The sequence below is a fragment of the Notechis scutatus genome, chromosome 3 (assembly GCF_049901735.1).
Source record: "Notechis scutatus isolate UNSWTSFEM ecotype Mainland chromosome 3, rNotScu1.2, whole genome shotgun sequence".
Taxonomy (NCBI): domain Eukaryota; kingdom Metazoa; phylum Chordata; class Lepidosauria; order Squamata; family Elapidae; genus Notechis; species Notechis scutatus.
In genome coordinates this window covers 157,515,913-157,529,675 of record NC_142011.1, presented here as the reverse complement: position 1 = coordinate 157,529,675, position 13,763 = coordinate 157,515,913, and the positions used below count along the sequence as shown (strand labels likewise).

General features: G+C 39.6%; 1 protein-coding gene across 3 annotated transcripts in view; it reads right to left on the bottom strand.

Moving 5' to 3' along the window:
- SPIRE1 (spire type actin nucleation factor 1) overlaps positions 1–7,867 on the bottom strand; it is a 53,832-nt gene extending 45,965 nt beyond the window's left edge. For all 3 annotated transcript variants that reach the window (XM_026671950.2, XM_087961497.1, XM_026671951.2), the window contains exon 1: positions 7,297–7,867. In XM_026671950.2, the coding sequence (XP_026527735.2) occupies positions 7,297–7,624 (328 nt within the window). In that variant the 5' untranslated portion in view covers positions 7,625–7,867. The remainder of the gene's footprint in view (positions 1–7,296) is intronic.
- Between the last annotated feature and the right edge of the window lie 5,896 nt (positions 7,868–13,763).

The following is a 13,763-nucleotide window of genomic DNA, read 5'->3' as shown; positions in this document are numbered from 1 at the left end:
TCTATCAGAAACTCCAACAACCTATTGGAGCGGTTTCAAATTATTTTTAAAGATCAGAAAAAGAATCTAAAGAAAATGCGTACCTCTGTAAGAATGAATGAAGGCTTACATTAAACCATTTTTAACATGTACAGAGAAATAAAAACGTAGGACTTAGCACAGCGAGCAAACAATAATAAATTCCCAATACAAATTCCTAGTTACATATTTTATTATTGCAGAAGTAATATAGAAAACAGAAATACTGTAAATCATGGTTGTTCACTCTTTTGGTTGTCTAGGCTGCATTGAGTTGTCTTGGGCTACATATAAAATATACAGGTGAAACTCGAAAAATTAGAATATCGTGCAAAAGTTCATTTATTTCAGTAATGCAACTTAAATGGTGAAACTAATATATGAGATAGACTCATTACATGCAAAGCAAGATAGTTCAAGCCGTGATTTCCCATAATTGTGATGATTATGGCTTACAGCTCATGAAAACCCCAAATCCACAATCTCAGAAAATTAGAATATTACATGCAATCAATAAAACAAGGATTGTACATAGAACAATATCAGACCTCTGAAAAGTATAAGCATGCATATGTACTCAGTACTTTGTTTGGGCCCCTTTTGCAGCAATTACTGCCTCAATGCGGCATGGCATGGAAGCTATCAGCTTGTGGCACTGCTGAGGTGTTGTGGAAGACCAGGATGCTTCAATAGCGGCCTTCAGATCTTCTGCATTGTTTGGTCTCATGTCTCATCTTTCTCTTGGCAATGCCCCATAGATTCTCTATGGGGTTCAGGTCAGGTGAGTTTGCTGGCCAATCAAGCACAGTAATCCCACAGTCATTGAACCAGGGTTTGGTCCTTTTGGCAGTGTGGGCAGGTGCCAAGTCCTGCTGGAAAATGAAGTCAGCATCCCCATAAAGCTCGTCTGCGGAAGGAAGCATGAAATGCTCCAAAATCTCCTGGTAGATGGCTGCATTGACCCTGGACTTAATGGAGCACAGTGGACCAACACCAGCAGATGACATGGCTCCCCAAATCAACACAGACTGTGGAAACTTTACACTGGATTTCAAGCATGTTGCAGTGTGTGCCTCTTCATTCTTCCTCCAGACTCTGGGTCCTTGGTTTCCAAATGAGATGCAAAACTTGCTCTCGTCAGAAAAGAGGACTTTGGACCACTGAGCAACAGACCAGGTCTGTTTTTCTTTAGCCCAGGTAAGACGCTTCTGACATTGTTTGTTGTTCAGGAGTGGCTTGACAAGAGGAATACGACATTTGAAGCCCATGTCCAGGATCCATCTGTGTGTGGTGGCTCTTGTTGCACAGACTCCAGCCTCAGTTCACTCCTTGTGAAAGTCCCCAACACTTTTGAATGGCCTTTTCCTGACAATCCTCTTCAGGTTGCGGTCATCCCTGATGCTTGTGCACCTTTTTCTTCCACACTTTTCCCTTCCACATAACTTTCTATTAATGTGCTTTGATACAGCACTTTGGGAACATCCAACTTCGTTTGCAATTAACTTTTGAGGCTTTCCCTCCTTATGGAGGGTGTCAATGATGGTTTTCTGCACAACTGTCAGGTCAGCAGTCTTTCCCACGGTTGTGATTCCTACTGAACTAGACTGAGAGACTATTTAAAGGCTCAAGAACCCTTTGCGGGTGTTATGGCTTAATTAGCTGATTAGAGTGGGACACTTTGAGCCTAGAATATTGAACCTTTTCACAATATTCTAATTTTCTGAGATTGTGGATTTGGGGTTTTCATGAGCTGTAAGCCATAATCATCACAATTATGACACATCATGGCTTGAACTATCTTGCTTTGCATGTAATGAGTCTATCTCATATATTAGGTTCACCTTTTAAGTTGCATTACTGAAATAAATGAACTTTTGCACAATATTCTAATTTTTCGAGTTTCACCTGTATACTATAGTTAATGTATATAAATCACACAATAATTTTAAAAGCTTAGGACCTTGTGGGGCTACACTGCTAGCTGTCCAGGGCTGCATGTTTTGGAAGAAGAGGAAGCAATTGGGTAAATTAATTCTGTATGTAACCAAGAGTCACATTTCATTTATGGGGATTTATACTGTTTCAGCCTGCAATCTAATGTGGCTACATTTAAAATTGTCAGTTTTCATGTTTCTATATATTGTACTAAGTACAGGAAATAGGAGTTTTAAGAAAATGGACAGACTATACTAAAGGATAAATATAAATTTCCCCATAAAGAAAAAATGGAGGTGTGGCAGAGTTTATTTTACAGAACTACTGATCAGTAAAATTAAGTCAGAACGCAGCCATATATATTAAACATTATGACATTTTTCCCAACCTGGTGCCGTTCCAGTTGTACTATATTTCATTATTCATAGATTGAATGATTATCTCATTTAGCAATGATAGATAAGATCCAGGTTGAAGGCTGTATTCACATGACACACTGTGCTAAAATGTGATCATTAATCTGTACAGTGTGAATCCAAGGAGTATTATAAATTTATGATTCAAGCAGTGGTGGGATTCAATTTTTTTTACTACCGGTTCTGTGGGCATGGCTTGGTGGGCGTGGCAGGGTAAGGATCCTGTAAAATCTCCAGTCAGAGGTGGCATTTGCTGGTTCTCTGAACTACTCAAAATTTCCACTACCGGTTCTCCAGAACTGGTCAGAACCTGCTGAATATCACCTCTGGTTCAATGGGTTATGCATTCCCATGGAATTGAGTTATTTCATAAGTTAGCATATTGTATGAATATAGGTGCAATCTATTTGACATGCTGCAGCTTTACATCAAATATTTTATTTAAAAAACATATTTAGTATTTAATGCAAAACAGTGATTTAAGACAAGATTAACCCTGAAATTACTGGACTACAGTAATTTGTTCTTCAGGCACATTTCTGCAGTGCATCTTTCCTGTTATACAAGTTCTCTGCTTATAGCCTGGACAGCAATATTTTAATGAGAGAAGATATAACGTTAGAAGTTTGGGTTTTATATTATATTAAAAGAAACTGGATTTGCAAGAAAATGTGGCTCTGAATGCTACTTTGCTGATCCTAGACAGTCATCATATTCTCTTCTATGAGTTAATAAACTGTCAAGGATACAAAATGAAAAATCCATTTTTCCCATTCCCCCTCCCCGCCACAGCTTGCCCTTAATTATTGCAAAGACTCTATAAAACTATCTGTATGTAGCTTATGTTTTAAAAACATCTTCTACCTCTTGTTTTTCAATTTCCCTACGTTTTCTTTCAGCATTCACCTGAGGAAATGATGCAGAAAAGATAAGAATTTTATTTTCCTCAAATGAAAGTTTTTCTTTCAGCTCAGCACTTTCTAATAACTTACAGAAATATGAAGGATAGGACAAGATAGTGGAATTCTTTCTCTAAAAAGCACCCGGAAAAGGAATTACTCCCAGCAGAATGGTTATACTAAAGTCAGATTTATTGGCTGTGTTTTATATTACTCAGTTAATATTATCTTCTCTAAAATATATTACCGTATTTGCCGGCGTATAAGATGACTTTTTTGCCCCGAAAAACATGCCTCCAAGTGGGGGGGTCGTCTTATACGCCGGTATATCCACTCCCGGCTTTCGGATGCTTGTTGGACGCAGCGAAGGCGCCTCTGGCTTCCTGGATCCCCTGCGTCGCTTCCGCTTCATCCCGCTCGCCTCGCTCTGCCCGAGGCTGCAGCCTTCCTGCTCTTCCCACGGCCCCTAGCACTCTGCCCTGCCGCCCCGGGGATTTCTGGAGGGCGTTTCCGGTGGTGGTGGGGGGTCGTCTTATACGCCGGGTCGTCTTATACGCCGGCAAATACGGTATTCCAGAAACTCAACTTTCCTAACAATTTTCTTTCTCTTGAAGTTTGTAAGATGACATGACTTGCTTTATATGAACTATTTGAATTTCTTTAATCCAGCACTCAACTTGTTTGTGGAATTTTATGACATATATAATCTTCAAAGAAAAGATTGAAGTATTTGATTTATTACATTCCTATCATCAATATAAATGAACCTAAATATTTGTATTTTCTTCCCTTTTTTCAGATTAAGAAAAAGAACCAATACAGACATTGCTATCAGAGCAATTCGATATAAGTTTATTCCAAAGCCTTTGTATTTAACAACTCAAAAATAATTCTACTCATGTGGTAACTTAAAACTTACTGCAAGTGTTATTTATCTGATAACATTCTTTATGTTAATTTTTCACCACATAGTTTTCATTACAATTGCTATATTTTAATTTTATTTATAAATATTTATTTTATATTAGAAGTTTTAAGACTAAGTTAACCCACTTGTGGTATCTTTTGTCTGATTATGTATGTTATGTGAATTGACCATTTGTAAACAATAATATCCCAACCAATTGTGGGTTATTTAACAATCCATTAAACAACCTGTGAGTTAAAGTTATTTTAGTGGACCTGGATTAATAATGGTATACGAATGTTGAGATCTTTCTGCAATGATCAGATACATTTTTAAAGCTTTCTAAATTAAAGCACTGAATAAATTGGTAATCCACAACTTACAACCACAACTGAGCCCAAAACTTTTCTTGCTAAGCAAGACAGTTAAGTGAGCTTTGTCCCATTTTATGACCTCTTTTGCCATAGTTGTTAAATGAATCATTGCAGTTGTTAAATTAGTAACACAGTTATTAAGTGAATCTGGTTCCCCATTGATTTTGCTTGCCAGGTCACAAAATGTTATCATATAACTCTGGGATAATACTGCAATCCTCATAAATACGAATCAGCTGCCAAGTGTCTGAATTTTGATCACGTGACCAGGGGGTGCTGTAATAAATAAATGTGAAAAATGGTCACAATTCACTTTTTTCAGTGCTGTTGTCATTTTGAACAGTCACTAAATGAAGACTACCTGTAATATATCTTATTCATCAATGTCTGGCAATCTTTCTAATACAGAGCATAATATAGTTGATGTTGCAGTGTCTCATTATAAATTTTATACAGTAGAATGCTTTGTAAGTTCAACATTAAAATAGTAATATTACTGAATCAATTTAATGGGGATTGTCAATACTGTTTACCTCTGACAGTAACACTGACATGTTTGAAAGTATTAAGAATATAAACAACAACATGCTGTTAAATGCAAACATAAATATCCCACGTGGTTACATTTTTTTAAAAAGGAGAATTTTCTTTGATCATTACAGAAATGCTGGCTATAAACTGAAACCCACAACATAAATTCAGCCTAACTAGAATGCCTGCAGTGTTCTTCCATATTTAATTTTAAGAGTCTGTCGATGCAAAAATAATCACTTGCACAGGTTCAGACTTTTTTCACCCTACTTGTTTGCACGGGGATCTCCAGGGTTTCCATATTTTTTAAAATCTTAGTTAGCCCAATAAAGATATTCTAATATGGAAGTTTATAATATAATACCTAAAAGAAGGAAGACATAAGGAATACAGTAACTATTACAAATATTATAAACCAGTACTGAGGAATTATTTTTGTTATTCATTGCATTGTACAAAAACCTGAACAGAAGGGACAGTCCCTCATCTGAAAAGTCTGTGCTCTAATCCCAGACATGGAAATGCATCATAAATACAGTTACTGTATTAGAGCTGCATATGTTCTCTAACCAGTTAATATAAGAATGTTCATCTAACATGTAATTTTAGAATTTAAGAATTCATTAATTCATTTGAAAAAGATTGGGGGGGCAATATTAAGCAGATATTAAGCAGTAAATTACCCTATTATTCTCCATACAATAGAGCATAAAAATCATATATTGAATTCTGTTTACTCCCCAATTTGAAGTCTTATTAGTTCTTGCTCTGTTTTGTTCAATAGTTGTCCATTTTAAAATTAGGATCTTTATGATATGCAGCAGGTATCACATTTCTTATGTAATGTTTGAGTGACAAAAAAAAGGACATAATCTGTTTACTGACAGAATGATTTTATGTTGAGTTGGCATTGGTTTAGGATGTTGACATGACTTCTAAAAGTATGTTTATAATGACTACTATAGACAGATGCTAACCCAACCACGACTAAGTAAATATGGTATTTTATTACTCACATACATGAAAAGAAAATTATACATAATTTGCTGAACCTGTCTGGCATTATCGTCCATAAGTACACTCTTGGTAGAGGAATTTAACAAGTCATATTTTATTTCCTGTATTCATTCTTAGCCTACTTTCTATATTCTAATTTCAATATACAATACCGATTAGAATATGGTATTGTAGATATTAGAACATGAATGTATTTCTCACATGAAAGACTGCACATAACTATAAGATCAGGATGTAGTGTGCTGCATTCATAGAATGTGCATTCAAATTATCAGCAACTTGATTTGTCTGGATGTAATACACAACACACACACACACACAGAGAGAGCCAGTAGTCATTAAAACCTCTGCTAACAGCATGCTGGGACTCTGACAGCTGCTCTCTTTGTTTTGCTTTGCATTGCCCTCCCCCACCATCATGCTGACCTATATGAGCAGCTTTCTTTTCCAGGCTTTCAAGTAGGAGCAGAGAAAATTCTAGCTTGAGCAAGAAGCAAAAGCAATGCTGGTAAACAGGCAGATACAGCCTTATCTGACTGAAATCAACTATCGTCATCCATATTGTGGTCCAGAAAATAACATTGCAATTGCACGATTTTTTTTTTAGATCCTTTATTCCAAAATGAAATCTATACAAATCATTTCCTCAGGCCATCCTGCAGACTCAAAAGTGTTTGCTTATATATCAGCCATAATGCAGCATGGGGAGGGGGAGGGGGAATGTCAAAATGGTGACATCTTCATATATATATAAAATTCTATATATACCGGTGTATAGAAAAAAGGCGCGTTATCGTAGCGAAGAGGAAGGGATGAAGAAGCAATGCTAAGCGGAACAGTTTTAGTACAAACTGAATAACCAGAAGCGATTTTGTACTGTAGGAAAAGAGGGAGGGGAGGGAAATTTCACAAACGGAGGCAATTCATATTCCTTTTAAAAAAAAATAAAAAAAATAAAACCAGAAACAAGAGTTTAAAGAAATGCCGATGGAGGGCGGGCTGAAGGGAGGGTGAGATTTTCCCTTAGACACCACTGACTAACCAGATCCAGCAGCAAGATCAAGAGACGCGAGCAAATGGGGCAAAGTGGGCGAGATGCAGGGAAAACGGGTCCTCGCCGAAAGCAAACCCCTTCAAAGCCGAGCAGGGAAGTGGACGGGCTCGGAGCTTCTGAGTCTAAGATCGTCCCACCGTCTTACCTGCTCCGGGCGAGCTTCGAGTGGCGCCGCTTCCATTCAAAGTGACGGTCCCATCTCTCCAGATGCGGATGTCGCCAGGGCTCTCCACTCGGCAGCTCAGGCTCTCTCCGCGGCGACCCCCGGAGCGGAGGGAACGGCAGCACTGGTAGCAAACGGCCCACGCCTGCTCCTCGTTGATGGGCTGGTTGTAGAGCTTGAGGATCTCTTCCAGCGAGAGGGCTTCCCGCAGCATCGCAGCCGCCTCGCCTCCGCCGTAGCCTTCGTCCTCTCTGCGGCTGGAGGTGCCGGGCGAAGGCTCCTCGTCCCCCGCCGCCCCGGCGTAAGCCATTCCCTTTGCTGGAGAAGAAACCCCGGCCGCGAGCTGCTCTATCCGTCGCCCCTCGCCTTCGCCTCGCCCTGCCTCGCCTCAGCTGCTGCCCGCTGCCTTCATCTTCTCCCCAAACTCCTCCTTCCCCGTCAAAGCAGCCACCGCAGCCGAGCGCGTGAGCGGTGCAGGACAGCCAATCCCGCGGGGAGGGGATCCAGCCGGGAAGAATTGCGGACCGCCGGCCGAGTCACCCGCTTCGAGGGCGGAGACTGTGGAAGGCGGGATTCACTTCATAGCAACCCAATGGCGTCCGCTGCCACCGACCGTTCTTTCTGGTTCGGCTGCCTCCTGTCTGTGGGAAAGCGGCGCGGCAAGACGGGGCAAAAAAAAGGCCCTGTATTATCCTCCGCGCGGGAGGATGGTACGGTACAGGCCGTCTTCGACTTAACCGTTCTTTTACTGATCCTTCAAAGTTACAACGGCACTAAAAATGTGACTTATGACCGTTTTTCACCCTTACGACTTTTGCAGCGTTCCCCATGATCGTGTGATCAAAATTCAGATGCTTGGCAACTGGTTCATGTTTATAAATAGAATAGAATAGAATAGAATAGAATAGAATAGAATAGAATAGAATTAGAATAGAATAGAATTCTTTATTGGACAAGTGTGATTGGACACAAAAGGAATTTGCCTTGGTGCAAATGCTCTCAGTTGTACATAAAAGAAAAGATACATTTGTCAAGAGTCAAGAATCATAAGGTAGTCATAGGATACAATAAGCAATCAAATGATCTTTGCTGTGTCCCAAGGTCATGTGATCCCTTTTGCCACCTTCTGGCAAACAAAGTCAATGGGGAAGCTGGATTCACTTAACAATTGAGTTAGTAACATATCAACTGCAGTGATTCACTTACAACTGTGGCAAGAAAAGTCGCAAAATGGAGCAAAAAATCTCATTTGTCAAATTTCTCACATAGCAACATACATTTTGAGTTCAGTTGTGGTTGTAAGTTGAGGACTAACTGTATTACAGTCCACACATCAAAGCCTTCCCCACTGAGATTGTCTGCCTTATTTTCACTTAGACTTCATTCCTCATTTAAGAAGAGTCTGCAATTCTTTTCCCACCAAATGCACATATGCTTTGCTCTACTGTACAGTACTGCATTCAAAGTTACATTCTGCCTTCTGATATCTACTTATGGCTTTTCCAATGCAACTGTTGAAAGGTGTCAAAATGCCTTTCTTTCGAGGATTCGATTTTCCCGCTGGGAGAGTCCGGCACAAGGATACGGACAACTGCTTGAAAGCTGGATCTGCGTTCCTGGGCTAGCTAACTTCTTATGGTAAGTCCCTGTTTTTTTATACCCTTTTCTCCCTTTGTAAGTTGATTTTGTGTGAATGTTTGTATTTGTGCTTAATGTTTCAAATCCTGTTTGAGTTTGTCTTTATTCCCGCCGGAGGGCAAACTCCTCGGGGTGCGGAAGGCAAACTCCTCGGGGTGGCTAGATTGTATTATTGGTTTTCTCTAATCTCTTTGAGCTTTAAGATAGTTTTTCATATTTGTTCTGTGGAAATCTCCTGTCTATCCCTTTTGTAATTTATATTTTGTGTCTTTTGTCTGTTTGTTTTGCTTATTTGGTATGTCCTGTGTTTGTAAGGGTTTTCTAAATTATCTTTTTGTTTCCTTTTCTTATTTGTCTAGTTTTCTTAATTACTTAGGCTTTTGTCTGTAGGGATTCTTTAATAGTTTTTATTTGATTCCTTTTCCTATGTAAGTTTGTTTTCTGGCTGGCCTGATGTTCCTCTTGGGCTTTTCTTGTTTGTTTGTTTTTTGTGACACTACTGTCTTCGTGAAGTTCCCTTTCCACACAACTTTGTGGGTTTGTATGAGACACTGAATCACAAAATAACTGGAATTCTATTGGCACAATTCCCAATTCACATCAATTTACATCAAATGTGGTTTAGCTTTTGTCTAAGCACAGCAGACCCTGACAATTACCCAAAGCCTTTGAACTAGCATCAGTGTGAGTAAACAATAATATACACTACTCACGATGAGTACCATAAAAACAGATGCATAAGGAAACAGATAAACAATGTCACTCATGACTGGAGTTCTATTGCTTAGGGTTAGGGATGCATTGGTTCAAGTAATATTGTATAATTCTTATCAAGAACTAGGATAGAAAAGGTGTAAACTGAGAAATGGGTGAATTTTAATAAATATGTATGCTATGCTTAGCCTCCTCCATACATGTATGTTAAGCTACAGTCTACCCAAGAGCCAAACTAATAAAGTGGAACTTCACCTAATATTAGGCATAAATGAATTTAATTCAACCTGGATTCACTATGTTACCCAGTTCAGATAGAAAAGTTTACTCTGCACAGATTTAGACACATTTTCCTCATCATGTACATGCTCTGCTCAGGCAAAATGTGGTTGAGTGATATACCGTTATGTTGGTATTTATTCTAAAAGTAATAGTATGTGGAAGTGACCTTGGGAGATAGGAGAAAGATCATTACCTAGGCTGAGGGTCCTTTTCCTGTCTCCTCAAGATTATTCCCATATATCGTCACAGTTAATGATCACATGGATTTTTTCTATGACCATTTGTAACCTATTCCTTCAAATCCTCAAGTGGTGTACTATCACCATCTTTCTGCTGTTGGTCCTCTTGTCTTTTTTCAGCATGACAGATTTCTCCAGAGTTTGTCTTCAAATTATGTATCCAAAGTACAGAAATGACTTATGACCACAATTTGGCCAAAATTTCTGTTGCTAAGCATAAAAGTTAAGTAGGTTTTGCCCCATTTTACAATTTTTCTTGCCAAAGTTGTGAAATAAGTAATACGGCTGTTAAGTGAATCTGGCTTCTCTGAAGGTAGCAAAAGGGATCACATGACCTTGGGACACTGCAACTATCATAAATATGAACCAGTTGCCAAGTGTTTGAATTTTGATCATGTGACCATGGGGATGCTACAATGGTTGTAAGTGTGAAAAATGGTCATGAGTCACTTTTTTCCAGAGCCGTTGTAACTTTGACAGTCATTAAATAGTGTTATAAGTTGAAGACTACCTGTATAATTTGAGCCTGGTAATTTGTGGCTTGAGTGAGAACTCCAGGTTGATTTATTTGATGATCCTTTATTTCAGTTTCATAGCATGATCTTTATAGGTATAGATACATCATGGCACCTGAATATCTGAGTATCTTTTGCAAGCTGTCTCATTGTACTCTAGCAGGTGCTATAATCTGTGGCATATTTCTTGACTGCTAGTTCCTTTGCACTGGTAATTGATCCTAAAGGACAGAAGTTAACCCATTCTTTCAATATCTTCAGTGTCAATTCTAAAACTGGTTATTATACCTGTTGTCATTAATTTGTCCTGTTTAGCGTTAATCTTACTCCCATATTTTTTCACTGTATTAATTGACTTTCATTACTAGAGCTTGCAAATAGTTTCCACTTTCATCAGCATGGTGCTGTTATTGATGATTCCTCCTCCAATTTAAAAAAAAATGTTCTCCCACTCCAGCTTCCCTCAATATATATTCTGCATAGATAAGTAAGGTGAAATACACTGCTCAAAAAAATAAAGGGAACACTTAAACCAGGGGTCCCCAACCTTGGCAACTTTAAGACTTGTGGACTTCAACTCCCATGCTGGCTGGAGAATTCTGGGAGTTGAAGTCCACAAGTCTTAAAGTTGCCAAGGTTGGGGACCCCTGACTTAAAGAACACAATGTAACTCCAAGTCTGTGTCTGTCAGCATAGTGTCCAGAGCATGGAGGCGCTACCAGGAGACAGGCCAGTACATCAGGAGATGTGGAGGAGGCCGTAGGAGGGCAACAACCCAGCATCAGGACTGCTACCTCCGCCTTTGTGCAAGGAGGGACAGGAGGAGCACTGCCAGAGCCCTGCAAAATGACCTCCAGCGGGCCACAAATGTGCATGTGGCTGCTCAAACGGTCAGAAACAGACTCCATGAGGGTGGTGTGAGGGTCCAACATCCACAGGTGGGGGTTGTGCTTACAGCCCAATACCATGCAGGACGTTTGGCATTTGCCAGAGAACACCAAGATTGGCAAATTCACCACTGGTGCCCTGTGTTCTTCACAGATGAAAGCAGGTTCACACTGAGCACATGTGAGAGACGCGACAGGGTCTGGAGACACCGTGGAGAACATTCTGCTGCCTGCAACATCCTCCAGCATGACCGGTTTGGCAGTGGGTCAGTAATGGTGTGGGGTGGCATTTCTTTAGGGAGCCACACAGCCCTCCATGTGCTTGCCAGAGGTAGCCTGACTGCCATTAGGTACCGAGATGAGATCCTCAGACCCCTTGTGAGACCATATCCTCCTAATGCAAGACAATGCTAGACCTCATGTGGGTGGAGTGTGTCAGCAGTTCCTGCAAGACGAAGGCATTGATGCTATGGACTGGCCTGCCCGTTCCCCAGACCTGAGTCCAATTGAGCACATCTGGGACATCATGTCTTGCTCCATCCACCAACGCCACATTGCACCACAGACTGTCCAGGAGTTGGGGGATGCTTTAATCCAGGTGTGGGAGGAGATCCCTCAGGAGACCATCCGCCACCTCATCAGGAGCATGTCCAGGCATTGTAGGGAGGTCATACAGGCACGTGGAGGCCACACACACTAACTACTGAGCCTCATTTTGACTTATTTTAAGGACATTACATCAAAGTTGGATCAGCCTGTAGTGTTTTTTTCTACTTTAATTTTGAGTGTAACTCCAAATCCAGACCTCCATGGGTTGCTAAATTTGATTTCCATTGATAATTTTTGTGTGATTTTGTTGTCAGCACATTCAACTATGTAATGAACGAAGTATTTAATAAGAATATTTCATTCATTCAGATCTAGGATGTCTTATTTTTGTGTTCCCTTTATTTTTTTGAGCAGTGTATATGCCTTGTTTCACCCTAGGAGCCAGTCTTTTTGCCATGTTCTGTCAATACAGCAGCTTTCTGACCAAGGTCTAGGACTAGGTTTTGCATGAAGACAATGAGTTGTTCTGGGATTCTTATTTTTTCAAGCACGTTCTACAGCTTGACATTATTGTGCAATCAATAATGAAGCACATACTATTTTCTTTTCGGCATTCTATGGTTTTAGTATTCATTGTGGTGTGGCATTTCTTTTTTGTGTATATTGGTATGTAAAGTAACTTCTTACAGTCTGTTGGCCACTGCACTGTTCTCCAGAATTGCTGGCATAGCTTGATGAGACCTTTACTGATTCTCCTTCTGGTGCTTGCCATTCTTCTGTAAATATTAATTCCCATAGCTTTCTGACTTGGTAATAACTGAAGTGCTAATTTAATTTCATCTTCTTGTGCTAGAGGTTTTGTAAGCAGGGATATCTTCTAATATATATTGGATATTAACATCTCCATTAAACAGAATTTCAGTATACTCCTTTCATCTTTGATTTTTTTGGAATCAGTTACTATCTGTCCATTGGTGTCCTTTAGTATACCAGTTTGAAGTGAAATGCCCTTCCAAGTTTAGAGATCTTTTAAAATTCTTGTTTCTTTGATGTCTTTGCAGATGTTGCTGTACTACTGCTTCTTGTCCCTTCTAAAAGCTCTCTGAAATAGTTAAGATCTTTCTTGAGATCTTTTGTCTTTCTGGGGTTTGGCTTCACTTTCTTGGTTAATTTCCATGGTTTGTTCTGACATCCAGATTGCTTTCTTCTGTTTCTTTTTACATGAATCTGTAATGATTTATTTAAGTTTATTCTACAGTTCCTCTGGTGAAGTTCCAGATTTGAAAGTGATTTCTGATATTCTTCTTGAAAACGGTGGATATATGCTCAAGATGATATTGTGGTAACTGCTTAGCATGTCTTCTGCTTCAGCTTAATGGAGAACTTGGACATAAGCAATTTGTGATCTCTTCCACAGTCAGCTCCAGCCACCTCTTTGCTGTCATAGCTCTTGTCTTCCAACTCTTTTTATCAGTAATATATCAGTATGCAAGATATCACATGGGGGGGGGGATATCATGGGAAGATAAAAGTCTTCCTTTAATTCCAACCCCAGTCAAATAGGTAACTACATATTTTAATAAATGATTTTTAAATGATTTCTTTTAGAATAGAATGTGTTAGCA